Source organism: Penicillium taxi, assembly GCF_028828555.1.
Source record: "Penicillium taxi strain IBT 34144 chromosome Unknown utg000004l_segment0_segment0, whole genome shotgun sequence".
In the NCBI taxonomy this organism is placed as follows: domain Eukaryota; kingdom Fungi; phylum Ascomycota; class Eurotiomycetes; order Eurotiales; family Aspergillaceae; genus Penicillium; species Penicillium taxi.
In genome coordinates this window covers 4,382,474-4,402,701 of record NW_026643206.1, presented here as the reverse complement: position 1 = coordinate 4,402,701, position 20,228 = coordinate 4,382,474, and the positions used below count along the sequence as shown (strand labels likewise).

The following is a 20,228-nucleotide window of genomic DNA, read 5'->3' as shown; positions in this document are numbered from 1 at the left end:
ATCTGATATCCCGCATCGTTCTAAAAATGTAGACGCCGCGAAAGATGAAATGTGGACACAAATTCAATAATAATACAGTCGTGGCCCCCCAAAGCATCACATTTCCTCCAACGACAAATCATCTGAGACCTGACAACATGTCACCCTTAGTGGTGGCCACACTTAACTCAGGGTTATTTGGCCCTGTGCCCATGAAAAACTGTTGCCGCATGCTTACCAAACTCGGGAAAGAGTTTGGTAACTAGGGATAAAATCATCCTAGGCTAATATAGTAAAATAATAGACCTTGAGCGCTCCCAATTGTCCAGAACTAACCCAACAGCCGTCACGAAGGCAGTACATCCAGATTCCATCTAGTCTAGGCACTTGATTCTAGCCATTTAATAGGCAAAAGCCAAATTTCCCCTGCATCAAGAGCCAACAGTCGGCAAATCTCTTGCATATCTGAGCAATGAATCTCTCCAATTGAATCTGGGATTAATATCGCCACTTTGTGTGGTTCTCTGTACCCTTAATAGGGCGTTCAAGGGCCTTGTCAATCAGTCTGTCAAGCGAGACTTGCGTGATTCCATATTTGACTGCAGAGGTCCATATTCTGATATTATTCGCTGTGTTTGATAAGCTCGCGATCTTTGGGATCGTGACTATTATATTGGTCTCTGGGATGGATGTACCTTGGTTGATGGGTTATCCGCCATCGTCCTCGTCGTTATCGATCACGCCTTCAGCTGGATAGTAGCTAAGTGGCGGGAGAAGTGGGAGACACTGGTCTGGGGGAGGTGACACTGCTTCAACTATAGTGATGGGTTGCGATTGTATTAGTTTAACACATTAGGGAGATTTGATGTTGTGTTGGAGTTCAACACGATATGGGGATTGGACTCGGTAATAGAGGTTTTGGTAATGGATTGTGTTAGTTTTCAACGCCTTTTGTGGGGTTGGAGGGTCAAAAATCTTTTTACGTTCTCGAGTTCAGAATGCGTCGTATGTTACGATTTCCAAGATTCCATTACCACTAGTTGTATTGAGAAGAAAGAAGGTTTTCCTGAGCCCCTGGTCAGACAGATTAGGTGGACAGTATTCATCAAGATGAGATTGAGAAAGTGGGTGTGTGTCAGTTCTCATCCATATGTGTGTTCAATCTATTTATCCCCTTGACTGGCAAAATCGTCCAAATTTGCGCCTTGGCGAAACCTGAAACTATCCCCTTGACTGCTAAAAAATATTCCCTTCCTCACTAGCTTTTGTTTCCGCATTTGGGTTAGTCTCCCCGGCCCGGCCCGCCATGATAAATTTAGCCCCACTACGTACATAACCTTCTACTGTCGCGGCTTCCTCTATCTTACGCACCTGCCTTCAGCTCTCTGCTTACCAAATTCTGACTATTAGCCGCTAGAACTCTCGCACCATGAATTTCCTGTTGAGTTTATTTCCTCGGCAGCAGCCAAAGCGAACACAAATTCAAGACACTAGCTGGGTCTGGGCCATGGGTATGTTCTTTTGCCGATTCGTTTCTCGAGCCTAACTAGATCTCTCTAGAGCCCTCGTTTTGCCCACGGGAAAAAAACAGTTGCTGAGTTGAGCGGAATCCTGCAGGAGTATCGATTGCTCAGCTGCCGCGGAACACCAGCTTCAGGAAAAACAACCTTAGCACATCTTTTGTGTGCCTTTTACGAGCGTCAAAATGTCCCCGTGGTATTCTTTCCGTCCTGGGTGAACAAGAAACTATCGTTGGATCCCAATCACTTTGCCACTATGATCATTGAAGCTGCTCGGCAGAAAGGGCACGAATTCGTCACATACTCCAGTCTCTGGTGGTCAGACCTTGTTATCATTATTGACGAGGCCCAGATGTCATACGACGATCATGGGTTATGGCTCGGACTGATCAAGTCGGTAGGAGGGATGAGTAGTGGCACCCGGATTGCTTTGTTTTCCTCCTACGGCAGCCCTACAGGAGGCCCCTCGTCAGCTTTACCTGGCAGTCCAAACGTCATTATCGGCGCATTTCAACGAGTCTCGCTGACTCCGTCGATCATGAGCTTTTCCCCAAATATTGGGCTTTTCTATACCCGTGACGAATTTGACGATATTGTCTCTCGGGCTTGTAATCAGTGCTCTTCTTTGTTGCTTGATCACACAGCATATGACTATTTTTTTTGACTTTACCAACGGGCATCCTGGCGCTGTGGACGGCCTGTTATGTTATTTGAAGGTATGCTTCATTTATTTTTCAGATGTCTATAAAATATTTAATGGCTGTTATTTGGTCTAGGTCTTTCGCTCGGCTTTGAAGCACGAGAAGAAGGAGATTTCTGCCGCAGACATCCGCGTGGAGATGGATAAGCCACAATCCTTCTTCGACTACTTAAATCAATTTGCGATAGGGCGGTCATTTCCGTCCGAGGGAAAGATGACACCGCAATCAGCGGATATTCTTCGAAAAGTCTTAGTTGAAGGAAGCATCGAGCGGGACAACAATGAAGGAATTCGGCAATGTTATGAGCAGGGCTGGCTCCATGCTGAGCTTTTACAACTTGACAAAGAACCGACATGCATAATTCCCACTAAGCTACATGCTAAGTGAGTACTAGTCTCTTCTGATCTAAATTCACCTTTCCATAACATAGAATAGGTTTATTGAGTATAAATTCAAAGATAAACACGCCAATTTCCCCGATGCCGATTTCCCAACAATTCATGCCCTCACAGAGGCTGTCCTGCGTCAATTCTCTCGTCGAAACCTCAGGTCCGTGAAGCGGTTTGGGATCGGCGCGGTAAATCGGCCGGTAGAGGCTACGTATCAAGATGAATTCTATCGATAAATTCATGTGGTCCTCGGATATTCAATGGATGTTAGTAGCGAATGGTCGGTAGATGGATTTGGCAAAATTGACTTTCGAATTGGGGCAAAGAAATGGGGGATAGAAATCCTCAGAGAGGGAGATCATGTAAAAGAGCACTGCGAGAGATTTTTGCCTGGGGGGACTTACTATCATTGGATACAAAACGGCCATCTTGATGACTGGATAATTGCTGATTGCCGTACCTCTCTGCCACGGGATATTTACCCTTATTCAAAGCTCTGGCGCGGATTTTTCTATGTCGATTTCTCGGCTGTGGAGATTCGAGATCACAAAAACGAAATTGTGGTAGATCTTTTCCCCTTGGTGTCGTGATATAGTCTTCAACTAGCTCAGCACGGAAGATGGTTGCTGTGGTATCCCTACCCCATCCACTCATGGCGGTGTCTCTTTAACCATGCCGGGTGGATCTTTCGTTGGTGCTCTCACCTCTAGTATTCTGATTGGCTGGCTGGGTTATAAGTCTGCCATTGAAGTTGGCTTAGTTGTATTAGACATGAACTTGAAGTAAAATCAACAAATGCATATCATTAGCTACAAAATTTGCATCATTATTGACGAGGTGCCTTTTTTAACAAATCCCCCAAATTCTAACAAGATTCTCCGACTGCCCTCGGGCGACTGGTACAAAAAGCTAGCACTATCTTGCTAAATTGCTCCTCCTCCTTCTTTTCCCCTTTCTGCTGGATCAGCCCCGGCAGCTCTGTCTCTGTGAACGTGCTTGTCCTTAGACCGTAGACAGCACCTAGTCGTAAAAGCTACGATGTTATTTCCCTGAATTAGGCTCTCAATTGTCGCTGGACTCGGAAACCCCCGCTCTCACGGAACCACGACAACACGAAAACCACTCCTCACTGGGTTGTCAATGGCGGCGTGTTTGGGGGTTTGGCACAAAGACTCTCCTCCACAGTTGCTTCTGTCAGTGGTTGAGTGGAGTTCACGGGAGCCAGCTACCACTTTTCAATGTCGACACACTTGGCCTTAATGCTAAGAATGATCATTGTTTTAAGAGGCCATATCGGGAGGGCACCAAACTAAGCTTCCTAAAGAGGCCGAATGTACCAGGCTTACGATCATCAATATTCGGAATAATTTACATCGTGGAACTATTTACGCTTCCTTAAACGAACCGCAACGTCACCAGTGATGCTAGCCCAAAACATGTCTATTCTGATATGGGCGAATAAGCAGGGCTGCCCTATCTCTTGGTCATGCAGACAGAACTATGATGTGCTGTTTTTCATTTGCAGGGAGGTGTAACTAACCAGCCCACATTTAGACACTATAATGATATGAATTTTATTTGATAACTAAACCGAAATCATATTAGCATAAGATGAATACGAATGCGAGGTGTAGGGAATCAGGACGGCTCTTGGTCTCAGCTGGCTGCCTATCTACCTAACGAAATTTCGGGCAACCAGTATCATGTGTCGAATAATGTGCATTTATTGGCCATCGGTACACACACCCTGTCTTACCGATATTATGCTGCTCAAACACCAAGCGTAATGGACATCCATCCCTCAGCTTAAGTCTCGACTAGAACTCAGAAAGATTATCAGTATTATGGACTCGTTACCAAATTTCCCACCAACTCAGAAGTTTAGAGCATTACCATGTCGACATGTAGTATTGAAGGAAATCCAGATATGTACGGACTCGGAATAAGAGTGGGATTTTATTTACAATGGTTTAGCCTGGTTCTCGCTGATTTACTTGGCTTATACAAGGAAATCACTGGAATTAGGTTTACTAATTATTCTTTCGTTGCTGCCGAATTTCTCGCGATTCTCATTTAGCTTTCGTAATCAACCATTGAGCCTCTTGATATTTACATCGCGCTGTTGCTGTGCTTTGGTGCCTATATGTTTCTCGTACCACTCTTCATCTGGCGTGTCCTTACTCGATTCAAACCACTATGGGATCCAATAAGGTGGCCTGCATTAAAAGCGAGCAGGTTTAGTGATCAGCTCACATATATAGTGCTTGCTGCGGTATCTTCATTTCAAGTGTGGTTTTGGACCACAGGAAGCCTTAAAGAGTCCTCCGACTGCAAGCCATATGCTTTCATTTTTGCGAAAGTTACAATGGACAGTACGCTTCTTCGGGTGTGCAATGTACTATTGAACTCGTGTCTTCTTGCTATTGCAGTGGTTTCATATGTCGCCTTCGCAAAAATCGATGAAATATCTGAAAGAAATGAAGATATCGAAAGCCACAGCATGGACACGGAGAGTATTCAAAGTGGTACGGAAAGCGATAGTCGTGGTAAAGACAAACGGTATGTTCTCTATTAAGAAGAATCCGCAACCAATACACAGCCGCAAAACTAAATCTTTCAAGAATGATCCGACTTAGAACACTTCATTGGCTATCACAACTCATAGTTAGTATTATAGTCATCGTTGCCGCAGAAATGACAATTCATTGGAATCACATTAACAAAGTCAATTCCTTAAACTCAGCCGGGCAGACAATTCCTCTTGCTATTGGTGCTTTAATGATGGCCCGTATCATTTACGCATTCAGCTTCAAGAGAGAAACAGGGCGGACTAGTACCACACCATCCATTGGTGGGCCTGTAAGTCCACAAGGTCCCACGAGTATTCCCGGCTGTGCGGGCCTAGAAGGCATAGCGGGTCCAGCAGGCGAACGGGGCCCAGCAGGTGTAGCAGAAGCCCTGGTATTTTAAATAGCTAGTGCAACATAAAAGATATTGCCAGATCTACCGGAGCCATTCTAGATGGTTCCATTACAGTACTTTTACATATAGATACAGTACTATAAAAATGACTACGGGACTGCACAATCATTACATCAATAATCAATTCGCCAGGTACTGAATACCGTCTCCAGCTCAAGTGTTTACTCTAACCTAGGGGTTGCTGGAATAATAGTTTAACCTAGTGGGGTGTTGTGGAACCCGCGGAATGATAAATTAGACCATGATTAATACTTGAAGCCCTGAGTTTACATCTATTCACCATAAATTTAGTTCAAATCTTACTTAAAATAGGAATAAATGTAGAATTTGATCGTATATTAAATTTTTTTTATATAATTATAACAAATTAAATCATTTGTATTATAAGGATGATACTTGGAATGTTTCGCTTCAAACACACTTAAATAATATAAGAAATTTAATACCTTCAGTGGCATGACTACCCAATTACACACTATAAGCTTTCTACTGTATTTCCATATCACCACATTTGATCACCGTCCGGGAGCCACTGCCGTGGAGGTGGAGAGCGCAGGGACCGTCTAGCCTGTTTTGCCGCGATAGCGGCAGCGATTATAGCATCGTCCTTATTGTGGGATGAGATCAGTCCAACTGGTCACTGATAAGATTGGAGTGGCCGTCCTTCGGTCGTCCAAAAGAGAGCGACTGCAAGCGAGTCGGGTGGTGATTGATTCTGGGATTCTGGGCCAAAAGGAGTAATGCTCAAAGTGGGAATTGAACCAGGAAGGATCTTCAATCCAGTGATGTGTTCAACAGAGTCGAGGAGAGGGAAAGGGGAAAAGAAACCTGTATTATCGACATCGGTCCACTCGTCGTCGCCAAGGGATAGGCGCGATTTGAGTTCACATCTATTATTGACGAAGAATTTATCCCCGATACGCTTTTGAGGATCGAAGGAGGACACATCTGAGGGACTTTTTCGCAACTTTGCGCTCGATAATGTCGCTGTTATTCACCTGCTAGTGTTATGAGGAGATTCCGAACTCGCTGTGTGTCATGGTGTTCCCGCCTGCTCGGGCACCCGAACCAGCAAAGAGCAAAAGAGTGCTTCTAGTCTGGACACGTTCCCTCTCATGTTTATAGTTATGGCTGTCATTGATAAAGAGGCGATGAAGAAGAAGTTCAATGTCTTTTTCTGTGACCATAAATCGCTCCCGAATCTTTGTTAAGAGATTGTACTTCGCTATAAGCGTAGTTCTTATGAACTAGATATATTAGTTAGATTTGCACCAAGTAAGGATTTCATGGACTTAATTATATTCAGAATATCGTCCTTCACATCACAAGGAACAGATTTAGAAGTTTCTTGTTCCCAATTTGAGGTAAACCCGATGAGATTACCACAAGCTGACCTCTGAGATAGGAGTCTTTTTGCTGATGCAATAGTCCTTAGCGAAAAGCTGTAGTTGCTGCAGAGTTGGATCAGGCTTATAGGGATCAAAAAGCTTAATTTGCTGAGTAGTTGGATCGGACTTGAGTAGATTACGGGAAATCTTCCACCTATTCCAATTATTAGAATAATTTCCTTGGGTGAGGTTTTAGTGATATTCTTTAACTCACAGCTTCTAATTTCTCACAGTATTCTCGTATTTATCGATGATAGCAGGTGCGAGTTTTTTATGACATATAGTGTTCTCTTCTTGTTCTCTTGTGTGCTGGTACTCAAGTGTAAATCCACGTGATGCGGCAAGTGCGGCACGTTTAACGGCAATCCTCTGGAGATCTTCGAAACCGGACATCTTGGAACAGAAAGTATGCCAGAGCGACAGGAGGGCCTAACTAGGGTTTATTTATCTTTGAGACTACGGAGTCAAGATTCTAACTTCTAAGCCAGAGGCCCGGGGTCCTAAGCTCACCTGATACTCACCCTAAGAGAATTTCTCACGCTGCTCTAGGGTGAGCTGGGTGCTAAGGGCTTATGGATTGGCGGACGGGAGGCCCTGGTCGTATGTACTTTTAGTCTTCAAAATAAAGATTATATAGAGCGAAACAGTGAGGTGAGCAATCGATATGTGTGTACTAGGACGAAAGCGGTTTTGAACTATCTCTTAAAAAATATTAGGAAATGTGAGACTGAAAAGACTGCCTATTATGATATGTTTAAAACATTGGAAGCATTATGTCACGAGTTAATACCCGCATCCGCTCCTGACGGTTATTAAAAAGCTTATGAATGCTTTAATCAGCGAGTGCGATTAGTCTGCTTAGGTATGCCACGAAGTGGGTACAAAAAAGACATTCCAATAAGGCGAAACTACAGCCTACACTATTTCTTCATTAAGCTTGTATTTATCATTTTAGTGAGTCTGACTAGTAATCCCTGATCGACCAATTTCCGGCCGGCGTGATATCACTAGCTTCAGACCTGCAAGCAGCAAACCCGTATTGGATCTGCAGGGGTTCTTATCGGTAAATCCCCGGTTCCATAGGGACGTCTCCCGGTCAAACAAGATCAGTCGCTCATTGCTGAAACAGGAACCAGACTCTTCCTGTTGAGTGTTTGTCGCAGAGCCCTAGAGGAGTACTTTCTGAGTGGCCTGAACCTCGAATAATAGCTGTCAAAATGTGCTAAGTTACACAGTGGAAATCAACTGCGGCTGTCATAATTTCCCTGGAAAGGGAGCCTTAGAAAGACCACATGGAACGATCAGGAACGAACGTGTGGAGGCAGTATCCATCTCCATAAAGGTTATAACGTAAATGAGAGTAGGAAGTGGAGAGTCTTGATTTTTTGCATATCGTCATTAAAGTGGCGGCAGTGGAAGATCAACGTATGACAAGCACTCAAATGCCCAAAAGGGCAGGATTCTGACCGCCATTGACATCATGGGATCCTGAAGCAAGTGTGGCTAAGCAAATCAACCTTCTCCATTAAACCGGGGTTCCCATGAGCTCCATCCATTGTACATCCACTGATCTTCCCTCACAATTTAAGGCCTCTGCATTTTATTCAGCCCTGAATCCTGTTACCTTAACCATTTTTCTATATTCTCTAAAATCTTGACCTTTTCTCACCTATACTCCTGCTACATTCTACTACACAATATGGGAGCTGGTGGTGTTATATTACGCTTCTTCGGTCTTGCTATCCGTGCGCTGCAGTTCCTTGACTCCGCAGTCATCCTCGGCATCTTCTCTTATTTCCTTGCCATTCTTCACCACCATGATCAGCCTATAGCACAATGGATAAGGGCCGTTGAAGGTCTATCTGGTGCTGCCACTCTCTATGGCCTGCTAGGCACTTTATTTGTCTGCTGCCTCGGCGGCGTGACGTTCTTTGCCTTTATTGCCGTCGTGCTAGATGTATGCTTTGTCGGAGCCATGGTCGCAATTGCCGTTATGACTCGCAAGGGTACGCAGAAGTGTACGGGCACTGTCAACACGCCGCTCGGATCTGGTCCCGCCAGTGACGATATTGCCAAGTTGAACAATGATCTCAGTTACCACTTGTCCTGCGAATTGGAGAAGGTCACGTTCGCAGTCTCAATTATTGGAATGTAAGTTATGACAGTATATACATTTTACTTGGCTTTTTCTGACCCTTGCTAGCTTCTTCTTCTTGATCTCTATTCTCTTCACTGTGCTGCTGGCACGCCACCACAAGCGTGAGAAGCGCTTCGGTCCTTCTCCCACTAATGGTTACACCTCCGGAAGTCGCAGCAAATGGTTCAGTCGCAACAAGCAAAGCCCAGAGACAGCTCCCGCAGATACACTGCCTGTTTACCCAACTCCAAATGAAGTGGAGATGGGCCACGATACCAAGAGTGAAAAGAATTGGTTCGGCAAGAACCATAAAAAGAACGTTCTCGCCGATGACACTTATGCCACTCCTGCTGAGGGCACGTATGGCTACGGTAACTCGGCCTATACTGGCAACTACTAATAGTCAAATCTTACGAACTTGGTGCTGGGTATATAAATATCCAAGAGGTTTTGATGTTTACTCCATGGATTTCGTCATTTCATGATTGGAGAAAATGATTCCATGATCATGCTTTTCGATGGCTTTACTTTTGAGATTGAGATTATATGCAACTGATTTTGGAATGTATAATCATCTTGCGAATGATAGTAGCGATAGTTTATATAGCTTTTGCGGGAACAATAATGATAATATAATATCCACTGACATTCACAAACTTCAAGCGAGCCGGGTGTAAAAAGGTAATATGCTAGGTTATATTGTTTGAAATTCGCTACTACTACTACTAAAGTACATTATCGGGTTCACATCCAGAACAGTGGATACCGAGGCCACACTACGACACAAGTCATTAAGGCGGAACAACATGAGATATCAACAGAGAAAACAACGCCAGCGCCAAACATGGAGAGCCCATGAAATGGTCGAGAAAGAGGGTTTCAGGTCACACCGACCCAGTCGGAGTGCGATTGATTGTACACTTACCAAGCGGCTCTGACAATGCCACCAGAGCGGCACTCAGTGCCACGAGCTACAGGGCCCATGAAAACGGGATGACTGTGGTCACACAGAGCCCAGCTATAGCCATCTGGCGAGCAGATGATTTCCCCATCTTTACATGTGTAGGTGCCGACGTAGCTGGAAAATGCGTTGTTGGTAGAAGCTTGGGTACCAGCCATGGCTTGAGCTCCACCCATAGCCTTTGTTCCATCGACAGCCTTTGCTCCACCGAAAGCCTTTGTTTCATCGACAGTATCAATGCTGTCCATGGCTTTAGTTGAGTCAACGGCCTTGGTATCTTCCTCAGCCTGGGTAGCTTGCTTAGCCTTAGTGCCCTCAACATCATTAGTTCCGCCAACACGAGAGCCACCAACGTAATCACCAAGGGCAGATGTGAGGTCAGCCAGGAAATCATCGCTGTTATCGGTACCATCGTCATCAGTATCGGTGCTATCACTAGTGGTGGCAGGAGCGGTACTGCTTGAAGTGGAACTAGCAGGGGCAGCAGCAGCTTCGGAAGACGATGAGCTGGTAGGCGCAGCAGCAGCAGGGGCAGCAGCAGCTTCGGAAGATGAGGAGCTGGTAGGCGCAGGAGCGGCGGGGGTAGCGGCAGCTTCGGAAGACGAAGAGCTGGTAGGCGCAGCAGCGGCGGGGGCAGCGGCAGCTTCCGAAGACGATGAGCTGGTAGGCGCAGCAGCGGCGGGGGCAGCAGCAACTTGGGAAGACGAGGAGCTGGTAGGCGCAGGAGCGATAGGAGCAGCAGAACTAGAAGAAGAAGCGGAAGTGATAAGGGTGCTGGGGGCAGCAGCGACGGAAGAGCTGCTGCTGCTGGTAGTGGTGGAAGAAGTAGAGGAGCTGGATGAAGACGATCCAGAGGAGCCAGAACTGCCACTGCCTGCAAGGAAGGGAGCAGTACCGGAGCACTTGTATCCAGTACCACTTGCGGTACCAACGACATTGTCACCTGGTTGGGGGAAATTCACTGGCTCGCCCTCAATGGTAACGCATCCAGAAGCCTGACCGGCATTAGCAACGAAAAGCTCAGGCAGGCTACCAAAGCTGGTAAGAGCCTTTTGCACTTCGCGCTTGTTGTAATCGCTTTGGCCCATATCTGACATCTCATCCGCAGTCATGTCCATGGCCATTGGCTCATTAAGAGCGTGGTAGCCGCCAATCTTCTTGACAGAATTGCCTGCTCCAATCTTATTGCGATTCGAGCTGCCGCCGATGGAAACCATAGCACAATTCATATACATCTCACGGTTACCAACCTTGTTGAACCAAGTCCAAGCAAGAAGGGCATTACCAGAAGGAGCATCGGATGGAATCTTGAAGTCGTACTTCTGAGAAATGGGGCACTCGCCGAGCATGGACTCAATGACATGGAACGTCTTTCCAAGATCGTATGTCAATGCAAGTTGACAAGATCCACCAGAGTGGGTGGCACTTCCTGACAGCTCCATGGTATATTGTGAACCAGGCTGGTAGGTAGCCTGTGAGACAAAGGTGTCGTGGGCATATCCTTTGCAAGGATAATCTGAGCCTGACGTTGAGAGTGGATTGTTGTAAGAATAATCCTTCTGCTCTGACGACGCTGTATTCAAAGGACTGCGAATGGGATAGGGCTTCGACATTTGCATGTGTGCTGATGCCGTGCTGGCTAGCAGACCAAAAACGAACGATGCCTTCATCTTGGTGGAATACCGTGAAGTGATGGGATATCAGATGAACAGTTGCACAAACAATCAACCACCAGGGTTCAATTGGACTTTTCTTCAAATGAAACGCACACACACACTCACACTGAACGGAAAGGAAAGTCTTGGATATCAATGTTGTTAGTTAAATAGTCTTGAAGTATAGCACATTCTCAAGAGCTGCCATGAGGAATGGAAAATGTTATCTTTACTCCATGTTAGTCAGTGTTGATGTTCACTTGATTCATCAACAGCGCAACGCCAGGAATGCTGCTTGTCATTACCACCTGGCAATACTATACAGTCCAATTTCCATCTACGTTGTCTGTACACGAAGAGCCCTATACCCCATGGACTCTGCATCATAGATGTGTCTCTTTTGCACATGAACTTCTTCATATTATTCTCCCAGATACTAGGATTTACATAAACCCTCAGATTCCAGATGTCAAATTCAATAGGCAGTAAACATTGAGCCTACATTCCTTTTGTATTTATTCTCCGCAAGTCAGGCTTTTTGAAGGATCCAGAATGTCGGATCACTATCTTGTCCAAAAGGTGTCCATGCTCGATCCCTGTCTATTCCTTGTAGAAACCACAGGACCATACCTTAGAGTCTACTTTCAGGCATGTGCACTGTCCCTCTCAGAACCGGTTTGAAGGCTTGAAGCTTCAAGTTTGGTAGATCTCACCCCAACAAGTAGAATCCCTTCTTGCTCCCTACATGCCAATTAGGTCACCAATCATTGACAATACTGTAGTTGTACATATGTATAAGCTTTAAACTGTTCCTACAGTTCTAACTTCTAAGAACCCCACCTGGGATTAAGTCGAACTTCAGCAGATTGGTTGTAACCAACTTGGCCTTACTCATATGCTTTGTATACTTCCTGGTACTGAACGATCCACTCCCCAGTTTCTAGGAAAATGAAAAGATTTTGTTGTCCAGAAAGACTTAATAGCTTATTATAGCTAACACCTATTACTAAACTATGTAGCACTTAGCTAGGCAATATCTTCAGACTTTTACTCCAAGTACTCTGATCTCCTTTGAGCCTCAAGATGTGTTATATTTAGTTCGTGATGACATCTCCAAGATCTACCCGTCGCGTCGGCAGAGCGCGTCATCCCCATCACAATTTTCCCTTCACATCACTTAATGACAACCAACACAGCAAGACTCATTAAGTCCACTGGATGTGTCGGTCTGTTGCACAGCTTCTGCGTGCTCCACATGTCTCCCCGTATTCTAAACTGGTGCGTCGCCACCCCTCGTCACTGAAGATCTCCGATCGATCGAGGGCTGTGGCGAACTTCAGATCCGTCGGCGTTGGTCATGTTCGTCATGCGTTCCTTGATTTTCGCGGCCATACATTCGTTGGCCTAGCCGCGTCTCATCGACAGTACTCTCAAATTCCTACCTGCACGATGAAAAGTTATACCTCGTCAGATACCATGGCGGACATACTCGGGACAGCTGACATAAAACAAGAGATTTTGGATGAGAGTGTTGGATCGCCTGCTGGTCAGGCTGCAGCCTCCTTAGATCCTGAATTCGATGAAGCCGTTCCTATCGATCCCGAAGAGCTTAAAGAGGCACTGGGGCGACCACCTCCAGTTCATAGCAGCTACCTTCCTCTACCATGGAAAGGGCGCCTGGGATATGTAAGTTGCGCCACTAAGAAACTAGCTACGCAATGGTGTCTAATGTCTGCAGGCCTGTCTAAACACGTACCTTCGCTATGCCAATCCTCCTGTGTTCTGTTCCCGGACTTGTCGCATTGCTTCGATTCTCGAAAATCGACACCCACTCCAGGATCCAGATCAGCCTCCACATCCGACGAAGAACCGACCAGATCGCAACCAACCGGCCGATATAGCGCGCGGACAAGCTTTTGTGGAGGCATTGGCACTGGCCAATGCTAGCGACATGAGTAAAATACTACGTTGGAATGACAAATATGGCATCAAGTTCATGCGGCTTAGCAGTGAGATGTTTCCCTTTGCAAGCCACAAGGAATATGGTTACAAATTGGCGCCGTTTGCTTCCGAGGTGTTGGCTGAAGTAGGCCGTGTAGTCGCAGAGCTCGGTCATCGAGTGTCTGTTCACCCTGGCCAGTTCACCCAGCTAGGCACTCCGAGAACCGAAGTCGTGGAAAGCTCGTATCGGGATCTTGAGTATCACTCCGAGTTGCTGCAGCTGCTGAAGCTGCCCCCTCAGCAGAACCGCGACGCTGTTATGATCCTGCACATGGGCGGCGTGTTCGGAGACAAGGAAGCGACCCTGGATCGATTCCGTGAGAACTACGCGGGTTTGTCCCAGGATATCAAGAACCGACTTGTACTTGAGAACGATGATGTCAGCTGGTCTGTTCATGATCTATTGCCTATTTGTGAGGAGCTCAATATTCCGCTTGTCCTCGATTACCACCATCACAATATTATATTTGATGCGAATGAGGTCCGCGAAGGTACGCAAGATATCATTCACCTCTACGATCGTATTGCCGCAACATGGTCTCGCAAGAATATTACACAAAAAATGCATTATTCCGAGCCTGAAGCATCGGCCATCACACCCCGCCAGCGTCGCAAACACAGTGCTCGTGTGTCAACTCTCCCTCCATGCGCCCCTACGATGGATCTCATGATTGAGGCGAAGGACAAGGAGCAAGCTGTGTTCGAGCTGATGAAGACATTCAAGCTTCCAGGTCATGAACTGGTCAACGATCTGCTCCCACACCTACGAACAGACGAAAACAAGACATTCAAGCCACCGCGCAGAACCAAGAAGAACGGCGACTTTGTCGATCTTGAAGGCTCTGTGCCTCCACCCCAGATCGTTTCCAAAGAAGAAATGGGCATGGGTGGACCCGAAAGGAGAGTCTACTGGCCTCCAGGAATGGAGGAGTGGTTACGACCTGCTAAGAAAGCCGTACGTCCGACCAGTCCAGGCAAGGGAAAAAGAGCTTCATATAAGAAGGCGAAGCCGAAGGAAGACAGTGGACTTGAGACTCCGAAGATAGCGACCAAGACTGCCCCGCGTACGTCTTCTCGCACTAAACGCAAGGCCGAGCAGATTGAATTGACTCCGGAATCATCTGAGCTGAGTGATCTCTCCAATACGCTGGAGACTCCTAATTTGACTACTGTGTCAAGGCGAAGTACTCGGGCTAAAAAGATCAACTACACCGAGGACAGTTAGCACATAGGTGTTTATATATATATAGAGCTGTATTATATTGCATAGGAAGGCGCACTTCATTAAATGTACAAGTTTTCCCTTGAGATTGAACGTAATAAAATCAAGAACCGATCAATTCCATGGTGATCTCAGTTAAACACATAATTTGGAATAGCACTATCTATCTGGAAAGTGCACAATGGAGCGCAGGCTGAGACAAATTGGCGTCATTGTTCTAGCCCGCAATCTTGAAATTCGATTCTTTTCTCACTTGTCATCTATCTTTCGATACCTTCCTCCTTTCATCTATTCTACTATCTTTTTCTTTGTCGCAGGTGTAACTACACTCGACAGCTACTAAGTACTTAACAACTAGTCACTAGTTCCCTTGATATATCCGAGACCCTGGCGCCCAAATCGCGTTTCCGGTGGTCAATCCTCCGCCCCAGGCCATTTCTTTCCAATACTACAGCCCCTAGGCTATTCCCCTCATTGCGTGCCTTCATCCGTCGCCAGTCGAAACCGAGCACAGTTGCGACCGTCCTCCGTATCCTCGTCGGCCCTCAGACCACCCGCCGAACCCAGAATCGTCTTTGGAACCTCCGCCACGAGACTCTCCCCGCACTACGACACAGAGCTCAATCGCGTATCTACCAGGCGATCGTCCAGCGACAGCAGCGACGTGCTGTGTATAAGCGCGGACTCGGCCGGGTCTTCCTTGCCCTTCTGTCCCGACGGCTGCGGGGGAGACAAGGAGATAACTTCTTGACTGGTCGTGCGAGAGCTATTCGCGGGTCCCGGGATAGGGCGAATGTTGTGAAAGCACCGATGTCACAGTCATCAGCATGGGGTGACAGCGCTTCAGCCCCTGGCAGCAAGCGAAAAAAGGCCTACGAGTGGCTGAAAGCAGCAAATGAATTGGGACAGGCATACACTTCACGATGGACTGCTCAAAGGAATGGAGATGACTACTATAATACACCCGGTGCATTTCCTGATGTTGAGATCGCTCGATCGGGCGACGAGCAGATGGTCCTTTTTCCAAGCTACGCTAGACAAATAACGCCAAAGAAAAGGGACAACAAGGCTCGCGAACGTCGGGATTCCTGGACTGAAACGTTGGATGATTACCGTGGGGTCTCTGCAGAAGATGGTGATCGGGACTGGACCGAGAAAGAGATCGATAATGCTGTGGTCGAAGTCGATGTACGTGGCTGGATTTATTCTCCCAGCAGTGGGCCAATGAGTCGGAAGCATCGATTGATGGTCAAGCTGGCTAGGACGCTGAGCGGTATTCCAGTGCCTACAGATACACCAAATGACGATAGTCCTGACAGAATATCAGCCAGACGAGAGGATGAGGATGTGAAAAAAGAGATGAAGGACTTGGTTGATGCTGCGGAGCATGATGCAGATCAGGCTTGGAAAAACTCCAATGAAGATCGAGGCCGAGCAGATATAGGTCAGCCCATGCAATGGAGCAATGACCAGATATCTTTAGCCAATGCGCATTTGATGGAGAGACTGCGACCGTTTTTGACGAACCCTGTTGCTGTCACACCTGTAACCATCTTCTTTTTCAATGAAAGTGAGAGTGAGTCCAGAAATATCATGACAGATGAATCCGGTCACTTTACGTTACGAGCTCCAATGCCCTTCGTCCCGACTCACATTCGTGTGCTTGCGTCTGAAGACCTTTCTGCTGCGAGGCAGATTGAAATCATTAAACCGGTGGGTATCAGCCTGATCAGCGATATCGACGACACGGTGAAACACTCGGCCATCGCCAGTGGCGCCAAGGAGATGTTCCGGAATACATTCGTTCGTGAACTGGCAGAGTTGTCAGTTGATGGAGTCAGTGATTGGTATACGGAAGTAGCCAAACGGGGTGTGGAAATGCACTACGTTTCCAATGCTCCTTGGCAGCTATACCCTCTTCTAGAACGATATTTCAAGTGTGTTGGACTCCCACCAGGCTCGTTCCATCTCAAACACTACACGGGTATGCTACAAGGCATATTCGAACCCACGGCCGAAAGAAAACGCGGGTCACTGGAGCAGATCATGCGAGACTTTCCAGAGCGCAAGTTTATTCTTGTGGGTGACAGTGGTGAGGCTGACCTCGAGGTTTACACCGATCTCGTTCTACTTAATCCAGGCCGAATCCTGGGAATATTCATTCGTGATGTCACCACTCCGGCTCAGCAGCCGTTGGCTCAGCTAGGAGTGAATAGTGGCCACAGTCGCAGCTCACCACAGCTTGCAAATCCACCAGATAGAAAAGCAAATGCACCTCCGCTGCCCCCTCGTCGGCCTCCTACTGACAGCTATTCCAAGAACATCGAAATCGGTGATTTGATTGATCTCCGGGTCGATGATGATGCCTTGGAGAGTAAGAAACCCCCACCAGCTAATCCACGAGTGCCTCCAACCAAACCCACGAAGCCATCTTCACTACGCACAGCGACAGAGGCAGCGAATAAAGATGCCAGGCCACCGCCGGAGGTCATTCGACGCAAGGCAGCTCCCCCATTGCCACCCCGACAGTCTTCCACAGCGCATACAGACTCGCTTATTGATCTCGATACCCCCAAGCCGCTCTCTCGCGTCCATACTGAACCAGTTGTTCATGAAAGAGACCAAGATACGACAACAACATCTCGATCCAGACCCCCACGTCCACCTCCACCCCGACGCACGAATACCACATTGTCAGCTACCAGCTCCGCAAGCAACACAGCTGCATCTCGACCTCCAACCTCACCACCAAAACAATCATATCCGGCATCCGCAGCTCAAGCCGCGCTACAGTACGCAACGGAGCGTCTGAATCTTTCCGCCGCGCCAATACCGTCAATCCGACCATCTGCCTCAAACCAGTCTTTAGCACGTTCATCCAACAGCTACAATGACTCGGGCATGCCACCCGCTCCACTGCCTAATAAACGAGAAGAGCTATGGCGACGCCGATGGGAACGGGCAAGTGATGCCCTAGAACGACATGGAGTTATTTTGGGCAGTTGGCGCGTCGGGAGTGAAGCCAAGTCTGTTTGTATATGGCTGATCGATGAAGCAATGAAGGAGATCAAGGAAAATGGTGTGAATGGTGGGCGTTAAGCTGTTTTCCTACTTAGTGGGGTTTAATTTCTTTACCGGCTCTTCTGGTTGTATATGTAAGAGGATATGTATCCATAGAGCAGGCCCTTACTGAGATCTGGATCTATAGATGCAATCCATTAAGTAATCTATAATTAAGCGGGCAAATTGCGGGGAAACTTGAACCGTACTTTTACTCCGCAGATCACGGGAATCCCCCGGCGGCTCATAGGCACATTTAACCCTGTCATTCCTACTTCAACACTTCCTTAAAATTCTGTACTATACTTTATTATGGCGACCCTTTTGAAAACAAGCTCACTGGGACAGATCCAAGGCAAAACAGCCGATAGAGTAACTCAATATCTGGGAATCAAATATGCAAACCTCAAAGATAGGTTTGCCTCGGCCGAACTCATCACATCCCAAAACGGCATCTTTGATGCCACAACCGACGGGTGAGCTCGTCCCATCAATAATTTCAATGATACTGTTGTAACTGACACTGAGTCCAGGCCAACTGCCTTGTCGCCTCCAATTGGATGTGATATCGAATTGAGCCATGTTCAGCACCAACTGCCCAAAAAGGATCTATCTCAGTCCGATCTTGATTGTCTCAATCTCAACATTGCAGTGCCTTCCGATGCCACACCGGAGTCAAAGCTCCCGGTTCTCTTCTTCATTCATGGCGGTGGCTTCGCTATTGGGGCGAATTCATGGCCTCAAGCAGAGCTCGCACGGCTAGTGAAGCTGTCAATTGAGAAGGAGCTCCCGGTAATCATTGTTGCGATCAAGTAAGCGATCCAGGATGGCCTGCAATTTCTCGTACTACCACTGACAATTTCATAGCTATCGTCTCGGAGCTCCAGGATTTCTCACTTCTGAAGAGCTACGCAGTGCAGGGTATCAATCGAATAACGCTCTTCGTGATCAGCGTGTAGCTCTGCAATGGGTACAGAAACATATTAGTGATTTTGGAGGAGACCCAGATAATGTAACCGCAGGAGGAAGCAGTGCAGGAGGAGGTAAGATTCATACCATGGCATTGTCTAAGACTTGAAGACTGACTAGTTACAGCATCGGTGACTTATCAACTGCACTCGCAAACACCTCTCTTCAAGCGTGCGATTGCAATTAGTGGAACATCATTGCTTCTTCCCGCGCTGCCGTATCCTGTTCACGAGGATAATTACCAGAAAGCTATCACTGCCTTGGGCCTTCAAAATGCGACTGCTGAGGAGAGAGTTAAAGCACTAGTAGAGATGCCAGGCTCAGATCTTGTCAATAAGCTCCCACCTTCAATACTGAGCATGCCTGCTCTAGACGGTGATTTTATCCAGCCAGGTGTGACCTATACCGAGTTGTTGAAATCAGATTCGAGTATTCTTCCTGGCAAGCGTTGGTGCAAAGATCTATTCATTGGCGATGCAGCAATCGACGTAAGTCTATTTTTGGTTACAAAAAGAAAGATGTACTAACACTAATCTATTCCAGTCCAGTATTTTCGAATTCCTCGCACCGCAGATAAAAACCAACTGCGCAAACAAATTCATAACCGCCATCCACAAAGTGCTCTCCTCATATCCAGAAGAGGCAGAGCGTATTATAAACGCATATGGAATTATAGAAGACCTCCCAGACGAGGAAGCAAGAGTCCTAGTCCTCAACTTCTTAGCTGGTATCTGTTTCCACGCACCTGCACTCTGCTTCGCTCAAGGCTGGAACGGAAATGCGTATGTATACCACTTCAATGAAGGGAATCCATGGGAAGGACCTTGGAACGGCCATGCAAACCATATACTTGACGTGATCTACCTGTTTCAGAATCTGAACGAGTTCCTGAGTCCTGAGCAGCAGGCTGTGGCAGTTGCATTTGCAGAGGATGTTTTCAAGTTCTGCCATGGTGTGGAACCTTGGCCTGCAGTATCTGGGGATATTGATACTGGGTTCTCGGCTCGTGTTTATGGGCCTAGTCAGCGTGGACAAACTATTGGCCTGATTTCAGAAGCTTTTGGTGGTGAAGGTCTACGTCGGGGTGTTTTGTTTGAATGTGCTAAAAAGGTGTCGCTGGACGAATTGGCCAAAGTTTTCGGGGAGATCACATCTAGTTGAACTATCATATAACTATGGTTGGCTATGATCTGAATAGAGATGAAATTAAGAAGTATCATATGGATTATAGATCTTTGGCCGCCCTGGTCAACAGCCGATCGGC

General features: G+C 46.9%; 5 protein-coding genes across 5 annotated transcripts; 4 read left to right on the top strand and 1 right to left on the bottom strand.

Annotated features, from left to right (window-relative positions):
- Window positions 1-1,408: 1,408 nt before the first annotated feature.
- On the top strand, window positions 1,409-2,825 carry N7495_006511 (ATP-binding protein; the record flags this gene model as incomplete). The annotated part of the gene is made up of 4 exons (XM_057209162.1): window positions 1,409-1,490; window positions 1,571-2,094; window positions 2,276-2,583; window positions 2,636-2,825. 4 exons carry the CDS (start codon window positions 1,409-1,411, stop codon window positions 2,823-2,825), a joined length of 1,104 nt encoding a protein of 367 aa, XP_057062936.1.
- Window positions 2,826-5,211: 2,386 nt separating this feature from the next.
- On the top strand, window positions 5,212-5,559 carry N7495_006510 (uncharacterized protein; the record flags this gene model as incomplete). The annotated part of the gene is made up of 1 exon (XM_057209161.1): window positions 5,212-5,559. The coding sequence occupies one exon, from the start codon at window positions 5,212-5,214 to the stop codon at window positions 5,557-5,559; it is 348 nt and encodes a 115-aa protein (XP_057062935.1).
- A 3,099-nt stretch (window positions 5,560-8,658) lies between these two features.
- Window positions 8,659-9,496, top strand: N7495_006509 (uncharacterized protein; the record flags this gene model as incomplete). Its single annotated transcript, XM_057209160.1, has 2 exons — window positions 8,659-9,110; window positions 9,163-9,496. The coding sequence occupies 2 exons, from the start codon at window positions 8,659-8,661 to the stop codon at window positions 9,494-9,496; spliced, it is 786 nt and encodes a 261-aa protein (XP_057062934.1).
- Window positions 9,497-10,017: 521 nt separating this feature from the next.
- Window positions 10,018-11,727, bottom strand: N7495_006508 (putative extracellular protein; the record flags this gene model as incomplete). Its single annotated transcript, XM_057209159.1, has 1 exon — window positions 10,018-11,727. One exon carries the CDS (start codon window positions 11,725-11,727, stop codon window positions 10,018-10,020), a length of 1,710 nt encoding a protein of 569 aa, XP_057062933.1.
- A 1,203-nt stretch (window positions 11,728-12,930) lies between these two features.
- N7495_006507 (uncharacterized protein) lies at window positions 12,931-20,125 on the top strand (the record flags this gene model as incomplete). The annotated part of the gene is made up of 8 exons (XM_057209158.1): window positions 12,931-13,398; window positions 13,451-14,933; window positions 15,294-18,023; window positions 18,351-18,471; window positions 18,529-18,807; window positions 18,863-19,038; window positions 19,091-19,452; window positions 19,508-20,125. 8 exons carry the CDS (start codon window positions 12,931-12,933, stop codon window positions 20,123-20,125), a joined length of 6,237 nt encoding a protein of 2,078 aa, XP_057062932.1.
- Window positions 20,126-20,228: the final 103 nt, after the last annotated feature.